This window comes from Thamnophis sirtalis, unplaced genomic scaffold (genome assembly GCF_051295495.1).
Source record: "Thamnophis sirtalis isolate CommonGarterSnake01/CBP01778 unplaced genomic scaffold, rThaSir2_p1.2 scaffold_12, whole genome shotgun sequence".
In the NCBI taxonomy this organism is placed as follows: Eukaryota; Metazoa; Chordata; class Lepidosauria; order Squamata; family Natricidae; genus Thamnophis; species Thamnophis sirtalis.
This window is the reverse complement of record NW_028261392.1, coordinates 10,596,196-10,621,641: the sequence shown is the minus strand read 5'-3', so window position 1 is coordinate 10,621,641 and position 25,446 is coordinate 10,596,196. Positions and strand designations below refer to the sequence as shown.

Here is a 25,446-nt window from a genome sequence, read left to right as displayed (position 1 = left end):
GCAATAACAATAGCATTTAGATTTATATAGAGAGCCGAGGTGGCGCAGTGGTTAGAGTGCAGCACTGCAGGCTACTTCAGCTGACTGCAGTTCTGCAGTTCGGCTGTTCAAATCTCACCGGCTCAGGGTTGACTCAGCCTTCCATCCTTCCGAGGTGGGTAAAATGAGGACCCAGATTGTTGGGGGCGATATGCTGACTCTGTAAACTGCTTAGAGAGGGCTGAAAGCCCTATGAAGCGGTATATAAGTCTAACTGCTATTGCTATTGCTACTGCTTGATAGTTCTTTGCAGCCCTCTCTAAGCAATTTACAAGTATCAGCATGTTGCCCCCGACAATCTGGGTCTTCATTTCACAAATCTCAGAAGGATGAGTCTCAATGGCGCATTGGTTAGAGTGAAGAACTGCAGGCTACTTCTGATGCCTGCAATTTGGCAGTTCAAATCCCACCAGGCTCAAGGTTGGCTCAGCCTTCCACCCTTCCGAGGTTGGTAAAATGAGGACTCAGATTGTTGGGGGCAATATGCTAACTCGGTAAGCCGCTTTTACAGAGAAGGCTGTAAAGCACTGTAAAGCGGTATATAAGTCTAATATTGCTATGGAAAGCTGAGTCAACCTTCAGCCAGTCAGGATCAAACTCCAAACTGTGGGCAGAGTCAGACTCTAATATTGCACTATAACCATTGTGCCACCATGGCTCATAAATAATATACCTATTTATTCTGTCCTTCCAATGAAATATAATAAAAATAGAAAATGAGGAGGGCCTACAAATTATGAAGAATTGAAGTAACCACTTTGTATTTTTAATTGCCAAACCAATTAAAGGCTGCAAGCAGAATTTAGAAGAATTGGAAATAAAAGCAAACATTTTAAGCAAACTTCCTCTGAAGTCAAATTTATGTTAGAGGGAGATTGTTTCTAAATTAGTAAGCATCAGTTCATCCCCATAGTTCACTTTTTGAGTACAGTAAGGCATATTTTATGGTACTTTTTAAATATAAATTAATTTGTTTAAACTCATCCACTAATTTATCCAGTTTAAAAATTCTGAATATTCATTATGCCAATATGTGCTTTGTTCTATGTTCTTGTCACCATTGTATGTGCCTTGTGAAGCATGGCTTAGAATCTAGCATGAAGAACTAAGCCACTAAAAACAAACCTGAATTTAGCATTGCTGTTCATTGGCCTATTTTCTTAACAGACATTTGAGGACAGATATTCCTGTGCAACTGATCACAGAGAATTATGTGCCTGTAACATAACATCAGAAGGGATGCAGCAGCTCAGTGGCTGAGACACTGAGCTTCTTGATCAGAAAGGTCGGCATTTCGGCGATTCAAATCCCTAGCGCTACATAATGGAGTGAGCTCCCATTACTTGTCCCAACTTCTGCCAACCTAGCAGTTCGAAAGCACGTAAAAATGCAAGTAGAAAAATAGGAACCACCTTAGGTGGGAAGGTAACAGCATTTTGTGCGCCTTCGGCACTGAGTCATGCCAGCCACATGACCACAGAGAAGTCTTCGAACAGCGCTGGCTCTTCAGCTTTGAAACAGAGATGAGCACCGCCCCCTAGAGTCAGGAATGACTAGTACAGCAATATAGCAATATAGCAATAGCAGTTAGACTTATATACCGTTTCATAGGGCTTTCACCCTATGAAACCGCTCTTTAAGCGGTTTACAGAGTCAGCATATTGCCCCCACAGTCTGGATCCTCATTTCATCCACCTCGGAAGGATGGAAGGCTGAGTCAACCTTGAGCCAGTGAGATTTGAACTGCCGAACTGCAGATAGCAGTCAGCTGAAGTGGCCTGCAGTACTGCACTCTAACCACTGCGCCACCTTGGCTCTTAAATGCACGAGGAGAACCTTTACCTTCATTCCTGTCCAACTGATCATGGAGAATTATGGCTCTGTAACATAACATCTGTTTGCTAGCAAACTTGCAATAACCATGGTGATAACCATGTGGCTTTAATGAAGAACGTTATAAAATGTCAATTTTGTTTCTTTTCTTTGGAAGAATTAATATTATCTGCACACGGGGAGTTGTAGAGTGACATAGTTCCACATTGTACATCGTCTTGAGAAATCACACAACAGACCCTTATATCTTCCACAGTTTTCAGTTGACTCTTGGGAACAACCATTTGGCTCCCCTTGCTAGAAGTTTTTTCACTGGAAACAGACTTTAACACTCTTTAAATACCAAGGCTACTGTGAACGCCAACTGTTGCATGGAATGTAATACCACAAACTGAGCTGTTATATGACAGTTCTGGGAACATGATTCCAGCATAGCAGACTAATATTCTATTACAGATATTTTAGGATGGTGAAACCAACCTTTTTTTGTCACTTTTGAAAAAAGAAATCTCTTTATGATGTTTCCAAAGATATCTACGTTGCGAAGTGCCACTATTATGCAGAAACTCATTAGCCCTTGACAGATGGTACCGAATCTGGAGAAGTAGTTTTGTGGATGAAGTGTGTAGATATAAGTGTGTGTGTGTGTGTGTGTGTGTGTGTTTGAAGAAGTGTATGGGTACGTGAGTTAGTGACATGGAGAGAGAGAGAGAACTTCCTTCGTCGTTTGAACATTTATTTATTATTTATTTAATAAATGTGAAGGACATCTGAACAGGAGGAGCCTAACATGGGTAGTAATTCTACAATTGTGCAGAAATGTTAGATTTATTTCTGAATAAAAACAAGAGTAAAAATATTACATCTTAGTTTAGTTTCTTAAATATGCTAGATAGATAAATAACAGATAACAGAGAAAAGATGATAGATAGATAGATAGATAGATAGATAGATAGATAGATAGATAGATAGATAGATAGATAGATAGATAGATAGATAGATAGATAGATGATAGCTCAATAGAGATAGATAGATAGATAGATAGATAGATAGATAGATAGATAGATAGATAGGTAGGTAGGTAGGTAGGTAGGTAGGTAGGTAGGTAGGTAGGTAGGTAGGTAGGCAGGCAGGCAGGCAGGCAGGCAGGCAGGCAGGCAGGCAGGCAGGCAGGCAGGCAGGCAGGCAGGCAGACAGACAGACAGACAGACAGACAATAGATTGATAGATATGAGAGAAGGAGAGAGATTACACAGATAAATACAGAGAAGGAAAGATTTAGTGGCTGCAATTTAAAACTTTTTCCATCTTTTCAAACATGTTTATTTATTTTTTATCAGCAAATAAAACACAGAAAAAGGAAAAAAAAACAGACTAACAAACATCCAACACTAAGAACAAAAAAGAGGAAAGCCATGTGTACATAAAAAAATCCAACCCCAAATACCAGATACACCCAACATTAAACATTTTTTTTTAAAAAAATGGCTGAATGCTGAAAGATACATCAAAACTCTAATATATCCCCCTCCCTTTACATAACGGATCTATAAATAGTTATAATTAAACTTTAAAACTTATTCCAAATAGAGGACTTACAGTATCCATAACCCATAATCTCAGAACACCTGTCCCAATTGCTGACCAACCAGTGAACTGCTAAATTTCGGATGAGCTGTCCAATTCTTGATCCATGTTCTCAATCTGGCAGCCTTATCAAGTTAAAATTACAATCCAATTTGATTTATTCAAGCAAAGGTCACTCCCCTAGACAACTGATTTAGAGGAAGGGACTGAAGCTATTTATTTTTCTTTGTGCTATGCTAACTGATAACACAAAGACCAAGCTGTGCCAACAAAGATGAATTCCATTCTCAAGCTTTCTCCCAACGTTGATTCTGAAGATGGTCCAACATGGTCCATGGGGATTTATTCTTTGGCCAAGAACTCACTGCTCCCTTCTGAATTATTCAGATCTTTGGCTGTCCAGCTTAATTCCTCAATATTTTCACTCTCTTTTGCACTACTCAAAATCTTCCCAATATTTCCAACCAATGGGATTGCCATTTCTATTTGTATTTTTCTCAGGATTACTTAATATTTCATGTATTATTATTATTATACATCTTTTCTCTTATAACTACAGTATCTCCTTCAAGGTTCAGCTGCATGCTACATATTTAATGTAACCTAGGTTTGACCCTCATTTATACAGAAAATGTAAGCTATAAAAATCAGCCTTTAGCACATGGAGGACAGATTTATTGTGATGTATGCTAGAATCAAGCTGTTAATTTTTATACTGCTTAAACATTCTTGTTTATGTCTGCATACATGCATACATTTATTGTCAGAAACTCATAAATAATCTCAGCAATAAACTCAGTTTTAGTATTTTTGTATATGCTAGATATTTTTGCCTAATTTGGTGGCATTCATGAAAATCGTTAGCAGTCTAGTTTACATCAAAAGAAACTTTATTTTGACTTTTCATATGTTATATATTCCTATTTTTCCATGGTTCGATAGCCGTGCATCTATTTAGCAAAATGACAAGATACATCTTCTGTACTTCACTGAGATGTAGTCTATTCTCTCTCTCTCTCTTTTTCTCTCTCTCTCTTTCGTTCCTTCTTTCTCTCTCTCTCTCTTTCTTTATTTTTCTTTCTTTCTTTCCATCTCTCTCTTAGTAATAACACACACACACACACACACACAAACAAACACAGACACAAACACCATGTTTTCCCCAAAATAAGTCTTATATTAATTTTTGTCCCAAAAGATGTATTAGGGCTTACTTTCCATTTAGATATTGTTTTCAGGGAAATACAGTACTGAATTCATCCATCTAGTTGACAATCTTAACTGGTGCTTATTTTGGGCTTATATTACAACCATCCTGAAAAATCATGCTAGGTCTTATTTTTGGTTGGGTCTTATTTTGGGGAAAACAGGATATATGTGGTTCTTGCTTAACATCTGCCCCAGTTTCAGATTCAAAAACAGTTACTTATGATCCATACTCAAAATTATTACTGCCATACACACACACACACACACACATGTGCACACAGGTGCACGAGCACACACACACACATTGTGGTTTTGTGATTGCATTTTGGGTGCATTTCAAGGCACAGTGGTCTAAAACGAAGTCTCTTCCTCTAAGCTCTGAAGGATTGGTCCTGTTGGCATAGCTTCACATAATGGTCTTACAAGTTGTTGCTAGCCACCTGTACATGATGGCCTCTTCATCTTGATATCATTTCCATCCAAATCCTAAAGGAGATGTGATGGAAATGTCCCAGTGCTCCTTGGTGCTCTCTGATCTTGGTGTGTTTTCTTGCAGATGTTTCCCTGGGAAGGAGTAAGGTCTGCTTTCTTTTTTTTTTAATTGAAAATTTTGAAAAAAAAACTTTTACAAATGTTTACTTCCCTCCCCCTCCCCTCCCCACCCAAACCCCACCCCTCCCAACCTTCCCTCCCCCGACTTCCCAGAACCAACACAGGGTATAAATCTTTAACAAAAATATTCTAAAATAAACTTAAAAGTAAAAAGTTAATCTCCTCTATCATTTGAGCTTTAACTCCTCTTTGCTAGGCTAACTCTAAACAGATTATGTCATTCCTTGTTGCCTCAGTCATAAGCTATCTGGAATTTCTTAGTCCCATATTTATTTTGAGTATAGTCAATCCATATTCTCCACTCCCGTTTATATCTCTCATTGGAATGGTTCTTGAGATATGCTGATATTTTAGCCATCTCTGCTAAGTTTGTTACTTTTAATGTCCATTCTTGAATAGTAGGCAAATCTTCCTTCTTCCAGTATTACGCCACCAGCAGTCTTGCTGCGGTTATTAAATACAAAATCAGGTTAGTCTCTATAACTGTACAATCAGTAATTATACCTAACAAAAATAACTGAGGGTTTTCTTTTGATATACTAATGGCTTGCCCTCTGTGTGGCTTGTATACTAGTGGCTTGTATTCTCTTCTATCTGATCCAGTTATAGTAATTGTAGGTGTAAAATCAAATCTTGCTTTCATTTTCTCAAACAATAAATTTCAATACAAATACAAGCATTTGAAGTGGTTCCATTTTTTTTTCCTTTCTGGAGTCTTTGCATCTGAAAACAAGAATTTTATTTTATTTTTTTATTATTATCATGATTTTATTTTACTTTACTTTATTATTATTTTAATTTATATTTAATTTTATTATTTGAACTCCTCCCATTTTCATTTTTTCAAATGCAGCCACATTTGGTTACCCTGTGGTCAAAAATCATATGCAGAAATCACTGTAGATTTTTTAGCTGTGCTGCATTTAAGAAAACCAGCTATCGGGTAGATTTAGAAACACTCCTGGCCATCATTCATTGTTCCTGGATGAATTTAGCTTGCTGAAGACTTTTGCCTTTTTCTTTAAATGTGAGGTTTAAATACATAACGTGCTGAAACTGGAGTTGACATTTATTTCCTACTGAGTCATCTGGACTTCATTCATAATTCAGTATGTGAGTCTGATCTTTCGACACCTATTCTCATAATTGTAAAGCTCCCAAAAAGCTTTATTGATGATCAGTACATGAGCACAGACATTGGTGTGTATATATTTAGTGACACAGAAGAAAGAAAGAAAGAAAAAAAGAAAGAAAGAAAGAAAGAAGGAAGGAAGGAAGGAAGGAAGGAAAGAAGGAAGGAAGGAAGGAAAGAAAGAAAGAAAAAAGAGGGGGGGAAGGAAGGAGGGAGGGAAGAAAACTAGGAAGGTCTAAGAACATTCTGTATAGAAGTAAAACTTGCAAATCATTGCACATAGAGCTTCTGATATAGCAACAACAACAACAACCAATAGAATAATTGGAAATCTGTTTTTTGTTTGTTTTAAACACTGGTTTCTGGGGGGGTGTTTGTTTTACAGAATGAGAAATACCTTTAAACTTTTATATATTAATATTCCCTTTAGCCATCAGCATAACATCTTTTGTTAGCTAAGTTGTCGTCATTCAAGGTTTCAGGAAATAAGTCACAGTGTGTTCCAATAGGCCTAGGTCTGTTTTGTCCTTTCATCTTGTCAAGGTGTCACTGTGATTAATTGTGTATAAAATGAGATGGATGAATAAGCCATGTTCCATTTTTTCTCCCCAAATGTGCCAGTTTCGGCATTCCAAGTTTGGTTCACTCCCCCCTCCCCGAAGTAATTGATTGAAGACTGAATATATTCAGAACACTACAGAGAATTGTACTTAAATTTAACAAATATTAGAATAGAAAATGTAGTTGGAAGGGACCTTGGAGGTCTTCTAGTCAATCCCCTGCTAGAGTAGAGATGAATAGAGCAGAGCAGAGCAGAGCAGAGCAGAGCAGAATAGAGTAGAGTAGAACAGAATAGAATAACAGACCTGGAAGGTACTTTAGAGGTCTTCTAGTCCAACCCCCTGCTTAGGCAGGATAACCTACCCCACTTCAGACAAATGATTATCCAATATCTTCTTAAAGACTTCTAGTGTTGGGGCATTCACAACTTCTGGAGGCAAGTTGTTCCACTGATTAATTGTTCTAACTGTTGGGAAATTCTTTCTTAGTTCTATTAAATTAGGTAGATATTAAAGAGGCTAAAGCCGTTAGCTTGTCCAACTCTGATTCTTTGAAAAGCAAGGATAAGCCCCATTAGGGGCATGTCTCGCCACATTATTGATCTGTTCTGCTATTTCAATGGACTGATGAAAAAGAAAGAAACATTTGATGAAAATTAATTCAAAGGCTGGTGCAGTTTCCAGAAAAATACATGCTCAGAGTTTCTGAAGAAAACTGTTGATTAATAATTCCTGAATGAACATAGTGGACACTATTTTTCCCCTAATGATCAATACGGTGAGGATATAATAAAATCCCAAGCCTTGTACAACACAATGTCCTGAGTTATTTAATTATGTCTTGTGAAACAAGAGGGACAAAAATGCTGCCATTAAGTAGGCCTATCAGAGTGAGGTAAGAAAATAATCCATTGAGTAGTTTATCTTTTGGTATGCTCACTGCACGGTTATTACAACAATAAGTTGTGCAATAAAACCAGAATTTTGCTAAAGGAATCTTTGCATGGTGGAGATTTCATTTGCTGGTGCTTCATTTATTGTAACTAAAATTTTATTCCCTGCTTGGAGATGGTTTATACAGTAGTGGCCAAAATTGTGAAAACCTTTTGAGAAAAGTGTATTTTTGAGGTTTGATGGCTAATAACACCACTTTTTTTGAGTAGTACCATAAAATTATACATCAAAAGATAATTTAATCAAGAATGCAGTGCAATGGAAGAAGGCGGGGCTTAGCAGTGAGAAGATGGAGTTTCAGGCTATTCCTGAAATTCCCCTATTCCGAAGGAAATTGGACGGTTCATTTCGGACCCAAGCTGTCCTGGAGAGACAGTGAAAGGTTGGAGGAGATCCAGTGACCTCAGAGACGTTCGCAAAGTCTCTGGGGGGCTTGGAATTTAACCTCCTTTGCCAGTTCCTTCTGGATTAGCTGTAAGCTAACCGAAACTGCAGGTTGCCCCTAAGAATGGTGTGAGTGTTGTGCAGTGCAACAAAGTTTGTTCAATTATCTATATGCTATGAAAATGTATAGCCAAATAACCAGAAAAAGGAAGCACAACTTGCTTAGGTTGATATCATGTAGCTTTCCTTCATTTGATTGTAGCCAATGAGCCTGAGTGTCTAGCGAGCCAATCAGGTGTCATCTTGTTTTGGCAATGAGCCAATCAGATCACAGTAGGATTCAGTTATTGATGTCATGTATTGAAGCTGAGAGGAGAACATTTGTCAGATACAATTTTTGTGTATCTTTTTTTTCCTGTGTTTCATTTTTCTTCTTTATAACTGCTATTCTGATAGCAAATCCGTCATGAACATTACTGCATTAAATTCTTGATTAAATTATCTTTCCATTGATATATAATTTTATGGTACTACTCCAAACAAATTGGTGTTATTAGTCATCGAACCACAAAAATACACTTCTCCCAAAAGGTTTTTTCATAATTTTGGGCACTACTGTGAAAGCAGGACTGCAGTAAAATCACATATATGCAACCTTGGAATAGATTCAGCAAAGGGGAAAATAGAGCTTTGTCCTTCTTTAGCCTGTGAACTGGATGGTGTGAAGGGAGGAAATATATGAACAAAATAAATACTATTGTTTATAAAACCGGTTTTTAGCAAGATTCATACGGAATGTATGGGGAAAGGCCTTTTGAGGTCATCCTCAATGTTTTGTCAAAGCCATTCAGATTTGGAGGTCATACAGTGATTGAAAATGTTTTCTTCCTCTTTGGATGTAACAAAAGCAAACCGTAGGCATAAAACTTGTAACCTTGGTTTCTTGGATATTTTTTTCCCTAGGGTTTATTGTTATTTTTGGGCAGGAATCATATAACCACTGTAGTTTGTATACTGTAGACCAGCGGTCACCAACTGGTGGTCCGTGGACTACTGGTGGTCCATGAGAAAAATTTGGTGGTCCACTGGAAAATTATTTGCGTTTTTTATATTGCATTAAATCAGGGGTCCTCAAACTATGGTCCTTGACCCGAATATGTGCAATTAATGTTTGTGTTGCTGCAAAGAGTCTCCCACTTTGGGAGCTTTTTGTGCAGGTCGGAGGGGGTCAGAAATTCCAACTTGGGCTCTGCTTCAGCCTCCTTGTGTGGGGCTTTGGATGAAGGCTGGAGGGAAGCAACACTGGTGGCAAAGAGCTGGAGGACCTTGTTCCAGTGGGACTGCATCATGGCCTGGAATTGGCTGACCATCTCAGCCCATTGAGTCTCCAGGCACCGGTACCTGGCCTTGCACTAACACAGGTCTTCCCTCTGCTTGGAAAGACTATCCTTGTAGTCCTCAGTGAAGTGTTTCTGCTGAGCCTCCTTCTCGGTCAGATCTAATTTGAACTGAGCCAGCTGTTTTGCCAACTCTTCTCATGGTAGCTGCTTAATTGCAGCAACTGCTTCCTCTTGGGGCCCTAAGGAGCCTGGGCGGGCAGGTGAGGAGTGGCAAGTAGAGGCTGGCAAGGTACCCCTCAATGTGAGTGACATTGACTTCACCACACCCACCCAGTCACATGTCCACCTTGCCATGCCCTCCCAGCCGGTCATTAGACAAATCATATTAGTGATTCATGGGATTTAAAATTATGAATTTAGTGGTCCCTGGGGTCCGAAAGATTGCTGATCCCTGCTATAGACCAATAAAAAAAAATACTTCATTGGATCTATCTCTAGTTGTTTTGGTTCTTCCTGCAAAGAGACAGTTCCAGAACTGAAGGAAAAAGGATCGATCTTTTGATCCTCTGCACTCAATGATCATTTTATGCATCACACTGGTATTCCTCTTTCCCTCTGATTAGTTATTTATTCGCTGCTTTATTCATATCCTGCTTTTATTATTATTACTTTATAAACAATCCAAGATTGTGAACATATCTAGTAATACTTTCATCCTCTTGTTGTCATCACAACAACGACCTTGTGAGGTGAGTTGGGCTAAGAGAGAGTGTGTCTGGCCCCAGATCACCCACAGTGGTGGGATTCAAAACATTTTACTACTGGCTGTGTGGGCATGGCTTGGTGGGTGTGGGTGTGGCTTGGTGGGTGTGAGTGTGGCTTGGTGGGTGTGGCATGGCTTGGTGGGTGTGGCAGGGAAAGGTTATTGCAAACTCCCTATTTCCTCCCGATCAGCTGGGACTTGAGAGGCAGAGACTAGATGGGGGCGAGGCCAGCCAGAGGTGGTATCTACCACTTCTCCAAACTACTCAAAATTTCCACTACCGGTTCTCCAGAACTGGTCAGAACCTGCTGAATACCACCTTTGATCACCCAGCTGGATTTCATGCTAAGGTGGGACTAGAACTCACAGTCTCCCAGTTTCTAGCCTGGTGTCTTAACCATTAGACTGAACTGCCTCTGTTTATGAAGTAAAGCTTTTTTAGATACAGAATTTAGTTATTTCTAAATGCAGATTTGCAAGAGCCCATTGTTGTGAAGACAAATATAGTCATCATTTACAGTAATGATTTACATCTCTTGCTAATTGTCATTATCCTGACAAATTACATATATGCCTAGAAAGAACTGAATCACATCAATAATCACATATAACTCCATTTTACTATTGTTTTCTTATCTTAAGGTTCTGGGTGATATTCATCTATCGCTTAGACAAACCCTACATAAATCAGCTTATCTATATCTATTTCTATGAGTACATTGAAATGCCTGTTTGCATAATTTGTGGCTAGCAAACATAATATAATTTGTTAGCTGCATATAGAATGCCATGCTTCAATAGTTATATTATCTAAAACAGATGCTTTTTTCATTAACTCTCTTTTGGTGAGACAATATTTATGGTGTGGTTATTCTTGCATTAGGTTTAACTCTGGAGAGGTGAACATGATGTTCCTGGATAGTTGAAATATATCAATTGTTTTATCATTCTAAGAGACTGAGAAGTTATAATATATAATAAATTAACTGATATAAATAAATGCATTGCAAATTAAAGTATTCCACTTTCTTCCACTGACATATCTTGTACAGTAAGAAGTCCCATAGATATTATTTAGATTTTTTTCTCCACTCGGGGTGTATCAGATTGATTTATTTGCCATAATATTTCCTATATAAACACCAACATAAAACAAGTAATAAAATTTCTTATAGCAGTTCTAGAGAGTCAATCTATAAAATGAGTGAGATTTTTATCTCTGTAGACAAGGGGCCAATGAAACCTCAGCTATTGTTCCTTCTATCAGGGTTCACAAACTCATGATATGACTCCTTGCCTGATAAAATATCCAGAAAATTCTGATCTCTTTTATATACAGCTGTTGCTGTCAGATCAGTATGATATAATTTCTTCAAATACAGCAAAATTTTGTTAAGACTGTTTGAAAAATCCTAGTCATCCATCGATGACCCTACCACGAACTATAATATAGTATTATGCTTTGCTTTGCTTTATTTGTCTTAATTTTATTTTAATCTTTAAAACTTTAACTCTGATCTGTGACTGCAATAAAAGATAGAGCCAATTAATTAAATTAAACTATCAAAAATTTAAATATAAAGTTAATTGCTCTGTAGCATGGGGATATTGTCAACTTGCAAAGAATCCCTGGCCTTCTCTCGAGTTGCCATAGGCAAGAAGGGGGTAGGGAGGAACTGATGGAGCACCACAACAGCCACAACCAGGAGCACATCCCATGCATACCTTTCTCAAGGCTGTATCTCAGGTTACCTGCAACAGCCGGAGGGGCGTGATCTCTACAGCCCGCAAAAGTGCTCTGTTGGAGAATGTGATTTACAACACACCCTGGGGGGGGGGGGGAAGGAGAAACAGGGTCATAATTGGGTCATAAATTACGTGGGGTCAGAGCTGGCTTCCCTTGGGTACATGCTGACATGTTGCTCCTAATAAATAATGGGATTTCTTTTGAAGCTTGGCTTGAAGCTCATGATTTAATTAGGGCATCTGTCGGAACCCTTACAAATATTCTATTATTATTATTTTTATTTGTCATGACTGGATAATATTTTGTGACCTTTTTGATTCATCCCGCTCCTGCCTAAATTTCCAAATATTTCTCTGCTAGGCTTAGAAATAAAAAGGGATGGGTTAATCTTTGTGGCAGGTTTGGTACCATGGACAGCTCCCAAAGACAATCTGCGCTGATTACCTTACAGCTTTTGCATCAGGCTGATTTCATCTTGGACGGGAATGTCCTTTGCCTCCATTCATTAACTATTGTTGGTAGAACATCAAGATTAGCCAGATTACTGTAAATACCCATCTGTGATGATTAGTGAATATGTTATAGTATGACTAGGGAAAAGAAAAAAAGTCAGTTTCAAAGGCTGCTATAATAGCGCAGGGGAAATTCTGCTCCTGTCCTTCTGTCAGTATAAATCCTGGGCAAGTTCCTTCACCTTTTGTAAATACTTTCAGACCTTGAGCTTATCAAAACATCAGCCGAGAATCTACCAGAGACTAAATCAAGGGTATTTTTTTCCCCTTAAAGAAATCAATTTTGTCAAGGAGGATTAAGTCAATTACAGACCTGCAACCTTAACCATGCATTGTTTCTGAACCTGTGGTACTTTTTGTAAGTTAATAGATGGTGTGGCTGCAATTCGCTCCTGTAAATATCTTACCATCGTCCTTCAATCTTCCTGGACTGTAACCTGATCTTGTTTGGGGAAAAAAAAAAAAACCTCAATTAGAGAGTGTATCTCAAAAGTGGTGCAGTGGCCTAGAGATGGAGTTCTTACCTCACAATGAATAGGCTGTGGGTTCGATCCTAGGTAGAGGTAGATATTTCTCTCTCTCTCTGGGCACACTGAGAATATATCTGCTGGGGGAAAAAAAACCTCCACATTGGCGACAGAAAAGGCATATCCAGCTAATGTTCCATTTCTCCTTTGTCCTTCAGCCAACCCATCATTCTGTCCATTTCTGCACATTCATAAATCTTTTTAATTATGGCATCTTCCAATGGTATGCTAGTAGATTTCCAAAATTGCGCATAGGTTAGTCTTGTGGCCACAACTATATGTAGGCTCAAATGCCATATAGATTTACTCATGTTTTCTGGTTTTATGCTTAATAAAAAAGTCTCGGGTTTCCATTCCACACTTGCCCCGGTAACCTCTTTTAGCCAGTTTTGAATCCTTCTCCAGTATTTCGTGGCTTCAATACAAGACCACCAAATATGGTAGAATGTGCCATCCCTTCTTCCACATTTCCAACACAGTGGAGATAACTCAGGAAACATTTTGGCTGTGGGTTTGATCCTAGATAGAGGTAGATATTTCTCTCTCTGGGCACACTGAGAATATATCTGCTGGGGGGAAAAAAACCTCCGCATTGGCGACAGACAAGGCATCTGGCCAGTAAACACTCAGTTCCATTCAGTTGCCCAGACTCCACCCTGCAAGGGATTATGGGGTCGTAAAAAGAGGATGAGATGATGAGAGAGTGTATCTCAAGATAGCTTCCTTTAGAATTGGCTGAAGTGGATCCTCTCCACTACGGAAGAATTATTTGCACATTCGGAAACATTCACAAACTCCTTAAAACTAAAATAATCACAAACATTCAAATATTATCTAGGAGAACTGCAATAGAGTATTTGATGCCTTGAAAGAAATTCCGCTTTGAAATAAAATTGAGGGAGAATGAAAAAAAAAAGTTCAACAATTTTAATGACCTATGCTAAGCATGCCTCATCATTTACAATATGAAGTTGATGGCATATAAGATATAATTTAAATAGATATGTGTTCTGACCCTCCTCGTTCCACACCAAAGCACTCCAAGCCAAAGATACTTTACGGAATTTATTAATAGACAGACAGGCCTTGGCAGCAAACCGGCACAGACAAGCCTTGGCAGCAATCCAGCACAGATAAGCCTTGGCAGCAATCCAGCTTGCCAAGCTCACAATAATATTCTCCAACATTAGTTAATATGTTGACTTCTGCAAAAGGGGCGTGTGCACAAGCATTCCTTTTATAGTCTGGAGAGGAGCCTAATTACCACCAGCTGAGTGCAATTACCTCCTGTAACTGTGTAATTGTTCCTTACGCCTATTAGCTCTCCGGTGCCAGGCATCTAGGAACAACTCCCTTGGCTCCTCCCCACTGCTGACGTCCGGATCACACTCCCTTGTCTCCTCCGCACTGGTCCAAGGCTCAGGTGCCTCCTGATAGCCAACCTGCCTCTCTGCGCCCTGCTCAGAGTTGGAACCCTGTCCAGGGTCCTCCACATCCTCCAAAGCCGACTCATAGGGCCCCTTGCTGTCGGAGTCTGGTGGCAGCTCCAACGGCTCCTGCTGGGCCACAACAGATATGTATATAGGTTTGTGTATACTCACATGTACAATGAGGAGCTAAATAAATTGGGTATAAAACTGAGAATAGATACTTTCTATGGAGTGATCTGTCAGCAGATTAAGTGCTTCAGTGTCCAAAATATATTCAAGAGTGTCTGTACACTAGACACGGACATTTCCAGAATGCATATCTGAATACAATCAGGGTAATGTAGGAGAAGACTAAGAGGTTGGTTTTTTTTTCATGCTTAACAATGCTATGTTGTTTATTTTAGGTTATACTCAGTCGGTGGCCGAGACGGAAGTTCCTGCTTGAGTTCTATGGAGTATTATGATCCTCACACCAATAAGTGGAACATGTGTGCTCCAATGTGCAAAAGAAGAGGAGGAGTTGGAGTGGCCACCTGTGATGGTTTTCTTTACGCCGTCGGAGGCCATGATGCCCCTGCCTCTAACCATTGCTCCAGACTCTTGGATTATGTTGAGAGGTATCCATCTTCTATGAGTTTTCTTTCATTGGGTCTAAAGGCAAAGAAAGCCATTGATTTGAAATGGTCTTATCACCATAAAAAAAAGCAAAGGGTTTGGAGATATAGAAATATAGTTTTCAATTCATTTTGGGCGTTCAAGATTAAATGATATAAGCTGGGCTTCTTTCCTTCCCTCTCCTTGACTCACTTCTTTTCTCTGTCTTTGTTGTCTTATATTCCAAACTAGCTAACAACCCAGCATTGCCCAGGTATTTATTTATAGTGGGAAAATGTCGGGACCAAATGTAATTTCTAATGTTGGATTTTCCCCCTTTCCAGAGGGAGCCCCCTTGTGGAGTACTGTGAAGCCGTTACCATGGCAACTCTACTGCACTGTACAGTAGAAGCCAGTATGGCACAACAGGATGTATCTTAACAGAACAGATTTACCCCACAGCATTTTTCTCCAGAGAGAAATCATCTGTGTACCAAGTTTGGTTAAAATCGAGTTATGCTGGAACACACCCACACCAACACATTTTTATATACATACATACATACATACATACATACATACATACATACATACATTACATGCATACAGGGAAGGTACTTGGGCATGGACAACAAAGTAGTCCCTTTGTCTTCATCTGGGATATTTTTCTTTTTTTATTATTTTTTTCCCTTCTACAACACCTTTTTCTGACTTTCCAATAAATCCTTGAAGTTACCACCCTGCCAAGTACTAAATAGATACAACCTCAATCAGCTATCCATGATTCTACATAATTCCTATTATCTTCAAACCTGGGGAAAGATCATGGATTCAATACAACTGTAGTCCTGTGCCTGATGGATTTTTGTGGATAAAGGTGTTTTATTTTACAGGCTTACCTAGCAAGCATAAGCTTTATTTTATAGGCTTTAGAACAATAAACTTCAGTATAGTATTTGCTGCAGAATTCTTTTTTTTTTCACTCAAAGAATCTGGATGAATGCCCATCACCGCACCGAAAACAAAATACAGCCATAATGAATAGAAATTGTATTTTGTTTTTCTTTCTTTTTGTTTTCTAAAGGAGTAGCCGGGGAGTAATAGAATACTTAAAACTACCCCAGACAGACCTAGAAAGAAATGAGCATGCAGACGGAAAATCTGCCTTCATTTTATAGCTTTATTTCATCTCCTAAAAAAATGGCTGCATGCTTAATCTTCATAATAACGTGATGTGCCCCAAGGTGAAACAGGAGATACCATAAAGTTTTTACATACAAAAAGAAATCAATTTGCTAGTGCTGAGCTGAAGGTAGGAAGAAAAGCTTTTCAGCTTTCCATTGCCTGAAGCATTTTAACCTCAGCCAGAGTGAAATAATTGCTGCGAAGTGTAAGAATAATATGCATTTTAAATTGAAATATATTGACAGTTTTGGACTGTTCAATACTCTCTTAAGAGATACAATATTGGCCAAAATTGTGGAAATCATTTGGGAAAAGTGTACAATATTTTTGAGGTTTGATGGCTAATAACACCACTTTTTTTTTTGGAGTAGTGCCATAAAATTAGGGACGCGGTGGCTAAGATACTGAGCTTGTCAATCAAAAGGTCAGCAGTTCGAATACCTAGTGCCATATAACGGAGTGAGCTCCCGTTACTTGTCCCAGCTTCTGCCAAACTAGCAGTTCGAATGCATGTACAAATGCAAGTAGAAAAATAGGAACCACCTTTGGTGGGAAGGTAACAGTGTTCTGTGCAGCTTTGGCATTTAGTCATGCCGACCACTTGACCACGGAGACGTCTTTGGACAGCGCTGGCTCTTTGGCTTTGAAACGGAAATGAACACCGGCCCCTAGAGTCAGGAATGACTAGCATATATGTGCGAGCGGAACCTTTGCCTTTACCATAAAATTATATTGGATTTTGGAGCACTGCACTATCATCTCTATCCCCTAGTCCTTCTTTTTATTAAAGTAGACATGCCCAATTTGGGCAACCATTTACCTTCTATGGCTGATTTTGGAAATATGTCCCCAAGGAAACTATTGGACCTCTAGGACAGAAAGATGTACCATGTTAAAAGTCATCTTGATTCCTAAATATGTTCTCATCCGGTATACTTTTTTTCTTTTGTTGCATAGGTATGACCCCAAAACTGATACCTGGACGATGGTAGCCCCATTGAGCATGCCTCGTGATGCTGTTGGTGTTTGCATCCTTGGTGATAAGTTATATGCGGTGGGTGGCTACGATGGCCAGACGTACCTAAATACAATGGAGTCGTATGATCCACAGACCAACGAATGGACACAGGTATCCCTCATGGTGTACTTTGCATGCAGCTGATAGCAGGCTTGGCGGGATTGGTGGATAGCTGAGACTTCCCAGCCCTGCAATTATAGCAATGATTTACTCTACAACAGAGGTGTCAAACTCAAGGCCAGGGGCCAGATTCAACCCACGGGGTGCTTAGATCTGGTCCACAGGGCCACCCTGGAAACAGTGAAGGACCGGCCCGTGGTGCCTCCACCAGCAAAAACAGAACTTGGGAAGGTCAAGCGCATCCCACCCAAGCTCTGTTTTTGGCCACAACAGCCTCCCTCTGACAGTGAAACCATAGCCTGGGAGGAGTGCTCCTGACATGAGTGACATCGATCTGGCCACACCCATTCCGGCCATACCAAGTTGGCCCCCAGGTCAAACACAACCTTGATGCGGTCGTCAATGAAATCGTGCTTGACACCCATGCTCTACAACTTCTCAAAGGGCTTATTAAATAAAAGCCAAAAATACAGTATATCTTAATTGTGAATACACTGTAGTATTCAAAACAACACTATTTTGTAGACATTAGAAAAGAAGGGATTAAAATCAGACAGTGAGAAGGAAAGAAGGGAAAGGAAAGGAAGAAGGGAAGGGAAGGGAGGGAAAGAGGGAGGGAGGTTTAAATAAGTTTGTCATGATTTAATATCCATGCGGAAATTCTGGATATGATAAATTTGACTACTGCTTATGCATTTTGCTAACATTTTATCAACTTTACCAAGTTCATGAATTATGAATGGTCAATTTAAACTCCTCAGAAGTACATACAGTAGCACAAACTATTAGCATTTCATCTTCACTTTTGGAACTCCAGCTTAATATTTATTTCTTCTCTGCAGATGGCATCTCTAAATATTGGACGAGCTGGGGCCTGCGTCGTAGTCATAAAGCAACCATGACATGATCCGTAATGGATTTTATTGACTTCTAAGCAGGATTTTTCCGCCAAACAAGAAAGAAAATTTTGTCAAGCAACAAGGTCAATAGATACCCTCAGCCTTCTGTTGATCACAACTCACAGACATTAAAAGGAAGTGAACAAAAAATGAGGATTCAATGCCCTTTCCTATCAGTATACTGCTTTATGGTTTAACAAGGGGGGGAAATCTGTTTTAGTAGCCAATCTGTGTATGTGAAAAGGAAGAAATTCAGTTACTGATCTATTGGCTATTTAAAAGAATCCAAGCAAATGACCAAATTTTCTTAAGAAATTGATGGTTTTCATAGCACTAGATATTTTAACTCCATCACAGCACACTGTCACTTTGTAAAACATAGTTATTTTTTTCTTCTTAAAAAGTTGTATTTTATTTATTTGCATTCTTTTTCGCTTAAGGCCTTATCTTCAAACATTTTAGCACTTTGCTACTGACACAGACAATAATGAGACAGGACAAAATTCTAGTTTTGTTTCCTCCTGTAATCGAGTACAAAGACACTGTTCTTTTCCGTCATTGAAAACGATTCAACATTCAACCATGATTGTTTTTCCTAATCAATGACTGGTCCTTCCACTAAATGGCTTGGATGGAACTGTGTTTCTATGGAGCATGGCGGAGCGGATGTGTTTCAGAGAGAAGAGTGAACCTTCAAACAATTGGGGTTCGATGCCATAAAGGAGAGCCAAAGGAATCTCACCCCAAATTTACCCTACTCAAGCATGTGAAGCCTTCTTTCTTTCAAAGCTTTTGAACTTCTCCTGCATGTGAGATGTATGTAGAAGACGGAAAAAAATGGCAGTTTGTCCACCATTGCATCATCTAAGAGATATCACTGAGCAATTGCAAGAAAGAGACTTATTGGGACCTAGATGGGCAGTAAGAAGATTGTTTAAGAAGAGATTGGATAACCATTTGTCTGAAGTGGTGTAGTGTTTCTTGCCTAAGCAGGGGGGTTGGACTAGAAGACCTCCAAGCTCTGTTCCAACTCAATTATTCTATTCTATTCTGTTCTGTTCTATTCTATTCTATTCTATTCTATTCTATTCTATTCTATTCTATTCTATTCTGGACTATTTATTATTTCTATTCCATTCTATTCTACTCCATTCCATTCATTATTTCTATTCCATTCCCTTCCACATTCTATTCTATTCTACTCTACTCTACTCTACTCTACTCTACTCTATTCTATTCATTATTTCCATTCTATTCCATTCCATATTCTATTCTATTCTATTCTATTCTATTCTTCTCCACTCCACACCACTCTACTCTATTCTATCCATTCCATTCCATTCCATTCCATTCCATTCCATTCTATTCTATTCTATTCTATTCTATTCATTATTTCTATTCCATTCTATTCCCTTACATATTCTATTCTATTCTATTCTATTCTATTCTATTCTATTCTATTCTATTCTACTCTACTCTACTCTACTCTATTCATTATTTCTATTCTATTCCATTCCATATTCTATTCTATTCATTATTTCTATTTCATTCCATTCCCTTACATACTCTACTCTGCTCTGCTCTGCTCTGCTCTACTCTACTCTACTCTACTCTACTCTACTCTACTCTACTCTACTCTACTCTACTCTACTCTACTCTACTCTACTCTACTCTACTCTACTCTACTCCACTCCACTCCACTCCACTCCACTCCACTCCACTCCACTCTACTCTATTCTACTCTATTCTATTCATTATTTCTATTCCATTCTATTCTATTCCATTCCATTCCATATTCTATTCCATTCCATATTCTATTCTACTCTAATCTTTTCTATTCTATTCTACTCTATTCTATTCTATTCTACTCTATTCATTATTTCTATTCCATTCCATATTCTATTCTATTCTATTCTATTCGAGATACAGAGGTTCTAATGTCTTTTGTGTTTTCCGAAGCCACCTTTGCTCTGCTGTAATTCAATTTAACTTGAATTACTCTCTGATTGCTGCTGTAGATGATTGAACCTAAGGGCTAACCCAATTTTTCAATGGGAGAGCTAGCCCTCTTGCTTTTTTGAGTGTCACTTACAGGGATTGGCTTGTTTATTTGGAGAAAGACTGCTTGGCACATGGTTAAGATACTCACTTCCAAATTGCTTTCTCTACCAATGGCAAAATGTGGACAGATTAAAAAGCAAGAAAGAGGCTCAAAGTGGCAAGAATTAGCATGCAAGAAAGGTTTTTAGAAGCCCATCTCTATTCAGATTGAGTTGATAGCTTTTTTAATATCTGATCTTTAATTTAAAAATAAATTTAAAAGAGACCTTTGGGGAGCTATTGCATAAGGCTGCTGTGTGATATCTGTTTTGGCTGTAAGGAATGAAGAGGAGGGAAGTCCAGATGTTTTGCCATAATGATGTGCCCTGCCAGCAGAGCATCTGCTTTGCATGTATGAAAAAAAAATTATGTCAATGAATCATGTTGCCTTTGTAGAATTCTGCTTTGTATACGAATGAGAGGCAGAAATCATCTTTGTGGTCACCTGGATCATAAATGGATGTAACTCTTGGCTGTATTATATCCTAAGCATGGTTGAACTTTCTTATTAAAGTACCAAAATGATGTTGATTTCCACTGCTATTTGGAGGGGGGGAGGGACAATCTGATTTCAAGAGTATTTTCAACTGGAGCAGGAATAAAATTTTGGCTAATGTGAAGTCCTTTTTTGGCTTGTCTCTTTCCCCATCCAGGCTAATTTGCTAATTAAATAAAACATTGGTGTCCAAACGACTTGGATCTTTCAGCCTTTTCATTTTGTCCTCAGTTATAATTGGTAGATTGGTGTGAATGCTGTGATCTATCCATAATTTGATTGCCATAAATTAATCAGAAGCAAATGGAAAAGAAATTTGCATTTTAGGGCTCAGGGAAGCCGACTGTGGATTGGCCCTGAGTTTCAGGACAACAACAAAAACTGTTTACTGCAAGGAGAGAAACTGATGGGAGGCAGAGGCCAAAGGGTGGGGGCCAGCAGGTGGACAGGGTTTTGGCAACATTCGCTGTATAAGATGCACAGACATTTACACCCACTTGGGGTGTGGGAAGTGGGTCCTATAGTCTGAAAAATACAGTATGTCTTTAATAGTCGGTCCTTTAACACTTATTCTTTTAAGGCTCAGTTCAAACCAAAGTCTCAAAGTCTTTTTAAAAACTCACAACCTTTGTCTTTTTCAAACGTTCTTACACTAGTTGATTTGAGCTACTATTTTCGTGTGGTTGTTCTCTTTACTAATTGCTATCAAGCTCCCAACAAAGGTTTGAGCTCCAAGCAAGATCCCACCAGGATCTGTTCCCCACTATAGTCCTGAATAACTGAAAGCCCTCTTGCCTGCTTGCAATAGCTGTCAATCTCCAGATGGTATTGGATCTGGGTACTTGAGAGACCGCCTGCTGCCAATTACCTCCCACAGACCCATTAGATCTCACAGGGTTGGCCTCCTCCGGGTGCCGTCTACCAGCCAATGCCATCTGGCTATTACCCAGGGGAGGGCCTTCTCTGTGGCAGCTCTGGCCCTCTGGAATGAACTCCCCGCAGGGATTCGGACCCTCACCTCTCTCCAGGCCTTCCGAAAAGCCGCCAAAACCTGGCTTTGCCAGCAGGCCTGGGGGTGATGAGTTCCCTCCCCTCTCGACATGTATGGTTGTGCGACTGTTGCCTATTTTTATTATTTGTATTTCATTTTTATGTTCCCCTCTTCCCCCGTTTGAATTGTTCGCCGCCCTGAGTCCTCCTGGAGAAGGGCGGCATACAAATAATAAAATTCTATTCTATTCTATTCTATGTTACCTCCGCTTGTTTATCTGTAGGCTTTTTGTCTTTCCTGCTACACATGTCCTTCCTCATTCTGTACCAATGTTTGCTTATGTAGGCTAAAAGCCTGAGTTGAGTGAAGCTGACCCTGAACATTGGGGCGAGGCCTATCCAGATAGTCACATTGCACATAGAGTCACAGCCATATTGCCTTAGACACATAGGGTTTGTTCAGTGTTGGGATTCAAATAAATTAACAAACGGTTCTCTGCCCTAATGACCAGGTGGCTAGGTGTGGCTCAGGGGTCATGTGATCATGTGGGCATGGCCAACTCAACGTCACCCGGGTTGATGGGCGCTTTGCCTTAGCTGTAATAAGGGTTAACCGGAGAGGCAGTTTCTGTAAGCAGGGCAATAAAGATTAGGCTAGAAGCAACACCAGAATGTTTCCTTCCTGCCTTCCTTACAGGATTAGCCCTATAAAGTGTAAAAAAGCAAAATGAGATTTCTTCCAACAACCAGTTCTCCGAACTGCTTAGAAAGTTAACAACCGGTTCTCCGGATGGGTGCGGGCTGGCTGAATCCCACCACTGGGCTTGTTGTGACATAATGTTTCACAGGCTTTAAACTTTTCCATGCTGGCTGTGTTACTCTCACATATCTGGATTTGTTTCTTTGCATATTCATTTGTTGATGTAATTTAGGAGCAGCATGGTGGCCTAATGTTGAAGATGCTCACATGGAAAGTTGAGATTTCAATTCTAGATAGCTGTGTTGTGGCGGGCAGCGGAGCTGGCAGCAAAGTCAGACAGTGAGGAGGTTGAGGAGGAACATGGGCACCATGGAGGCTGGTGAAGGCTTGGACGAGGGTTCTGTGTCTGAGGCAGAAATGGGGCCAAGGTCGCCTGGCAGTTCTCAGCTGCCTTTGGAGCTGGGTAGCAGTGAGGCAGAGGAACAAGTGGAGCTTGTTCAGAGTGTGTGCATGTGCAGAGCTGCCAGAAGACAAGAACAACTAAGAAAGCAGGGTCAACTTGGGAGTAAAGCCTCATCTTAGAGGTTATTGGCCCCTCCCATAGGAAACAAAAGAGGAGCAAATAGGGAGTGGGCTTTTGCAGGAAACAATTCATTTGTTCATTTGTTTCAGGAGTGTGAAGATCTGCCCCTGAATCTCAGAGACTCTGTGCCAAATCTTTCCTTGCGCAGCACTGGAAAATATTGACATGGCAGCTTTCCAAGCTTGATAAGGTCTGTGGTCATACATTCACCTTTGAAAGACTGTTTACCAGGCCTTTGCTGAATGTGAATGAGAGGAATTCACCTTCATTTAATAAAAGGGGTTTTGTTGGGAGCAGGACTCTGCTTCATGCTTTTTGGGGAAATCTTAGGTCAGAACAAGCTACCGATGTTTTCCTCTTGGTGCGCAAAGAGAAAATATCTGCTGTGAACTCTGCATAGGAGTCAGGAAGGGCATCCAAGCAGTAAATGCTCAGCTCCATCCAGTCACCCCGATTCTAGCCCAAATTAAGGGATTACAGAATCATAAAAAAGAGAGTTTTGGCTTTGACAAAAGGGGCTCTGAGTGGTAAGAAAAGGGAAAAAAAACAGATTTTGACAAAAATATGCAGAATATGAATCTGTTAGATGTTTGCTTTCTCCCTTCTAGGAACACAGCACAAACCTTTTGTAAGCAAGTCGGATGAATGGCAGGCAGAGAGAGAGAGAAAAGAGTCATCATATCAGAATCAAAGTGCATGAAAGTCTGAGCATAGAATCCAGAAACAAAGACTCCAAAATCCAGATTTTAGAATTATGCAGAGAAGAGGGTGAGGAAAAACAGGTTGGTTGTTTTTTTTTTTTGCAAAACAAAAGAAAAACATGATGGAAGAGGGCATAATAGACAACAGTTATTTTGGGGTCAATGGTAAAGATTTTGCAAAAGGGCAACTGTGGAAATATAATATAATCTAAGCCAAAGAGCTGCTTCAGAGCTATTCAATGCATACTGAAGCCCACAACAATGAGACCCAGAAGAAATGTCTTATTTTGTTTTTGCAGGTACCATTAACAAAAGTGCATTTGAAGGTCAAACGCTCAGATTAAAATATTATCCAGCCCTGGAATTAATTTTAAGAATGCAAAGGGAAAAAAAACCTCCCATGTATTCTACTGCACCTTAAAAAAAATACTTCAATTTCTTTTTACATGCATAGAAGAATAATTCTACTCCTGCTACTTATTATTATAATATATTTGCTTTACGCAAACAAGAGCAAATACAGAATCCAAGGTTATTGCTACGTGAATATGTGTGCGATACTGAAAAAGCAAATTCATGTTTGCTGTTTCTACCCATAAAAAGATGTGTTTAAAGAAAGTCAAAGGAAAACGGTGCTCCTGGAATTAAAGTCGTTGTGAATGAGATGGGAGGCATCTAAATTTGATCAATAAAATAAAATAGAGACCAAATTTGAATAGAACTCTTTTTGCTGTCAGATTCTCTAAAGCTCTGTACTGTTATATTCATAGCAGTTAGGCTCGGCAGAACCATTTACTGCTGCAGTATATGGCTCAAAGCAATTTCCCATAGATTTGAACATTATTCATAACTGTTTTTATTGGGTTTTTTGTGGGGAAAGAGTCAGAAATCCTTGCCTATCAGTTGCAACTGATTCAGAGATTTCTTTGTAGATTTCAAAGTATCTTTCGTTCCCCTTTGCCTACCCTACTTTGGTATTAGATAGGATAGGATAGGATAGGATAGGATAGGATAGGATAGGATAGGATAGGATAGGATAGGATAGGATAAGGAATAGGCATAGGCATAGGCATAGGCATAGGCATAGGCATAGGCATAGGCATAGGCAATGGAATGGAATGGAATGGAATGGAATGGAATACTATACTATACTATACTATACTATACTATACTATACTATACTATACTATACTATACTATACTATACTATACTAAACTATACTATACGAGGTGGCGCAGTGGTTAAATGCAGCACTGCAGGCTACTGCTAGATCAGCAGTTCAGCGGTTCAAATCTCACCGGCTCAGGGTTGACTCAGCCTTCCATCCTTCCGAGGTGGGTAAAATGAGGACCCAGATTGTTGGGGGCAATATGCTGACTCTCTGTAAACCGCTTAGAGAGGGCTGAAAGCCCTATGAAGCGGTATATAAG

The 25,446-nt window shown here is 39.4% G+C and overlaps 1 protein-coding gene across 1 annotated transcript in view; it reads left to right on the top strand.

Moving 5' to 3' along the window:
* KLHL1 (kelch like family member 1) overlaps positions 1-19,729 on the top strand; it is a 138,793-nt gene extending 119,064 nt beyond the window's left edge. The window contains exons 9-11 of the mRNA XM_087726320.1: positions 15,034-15,246; positions 17,366-17,537; positions 18,389-19,729. Coding sequence (XP_087582446.1) covers positions 15,034-15,246; positions 17,366-17,537; positions 18,389-18,448 — 445 coding nt within the window. The 3' untranslated portion in view covers positions 18,449-19,729. The remainder of the gene's footprint in view (positions 1-15,033; positions 15,247-17,365; positions 17,538-18,388) is intronic.
* Positions 19,730-25,446: the final 5,717 nt, after the last annotated feature.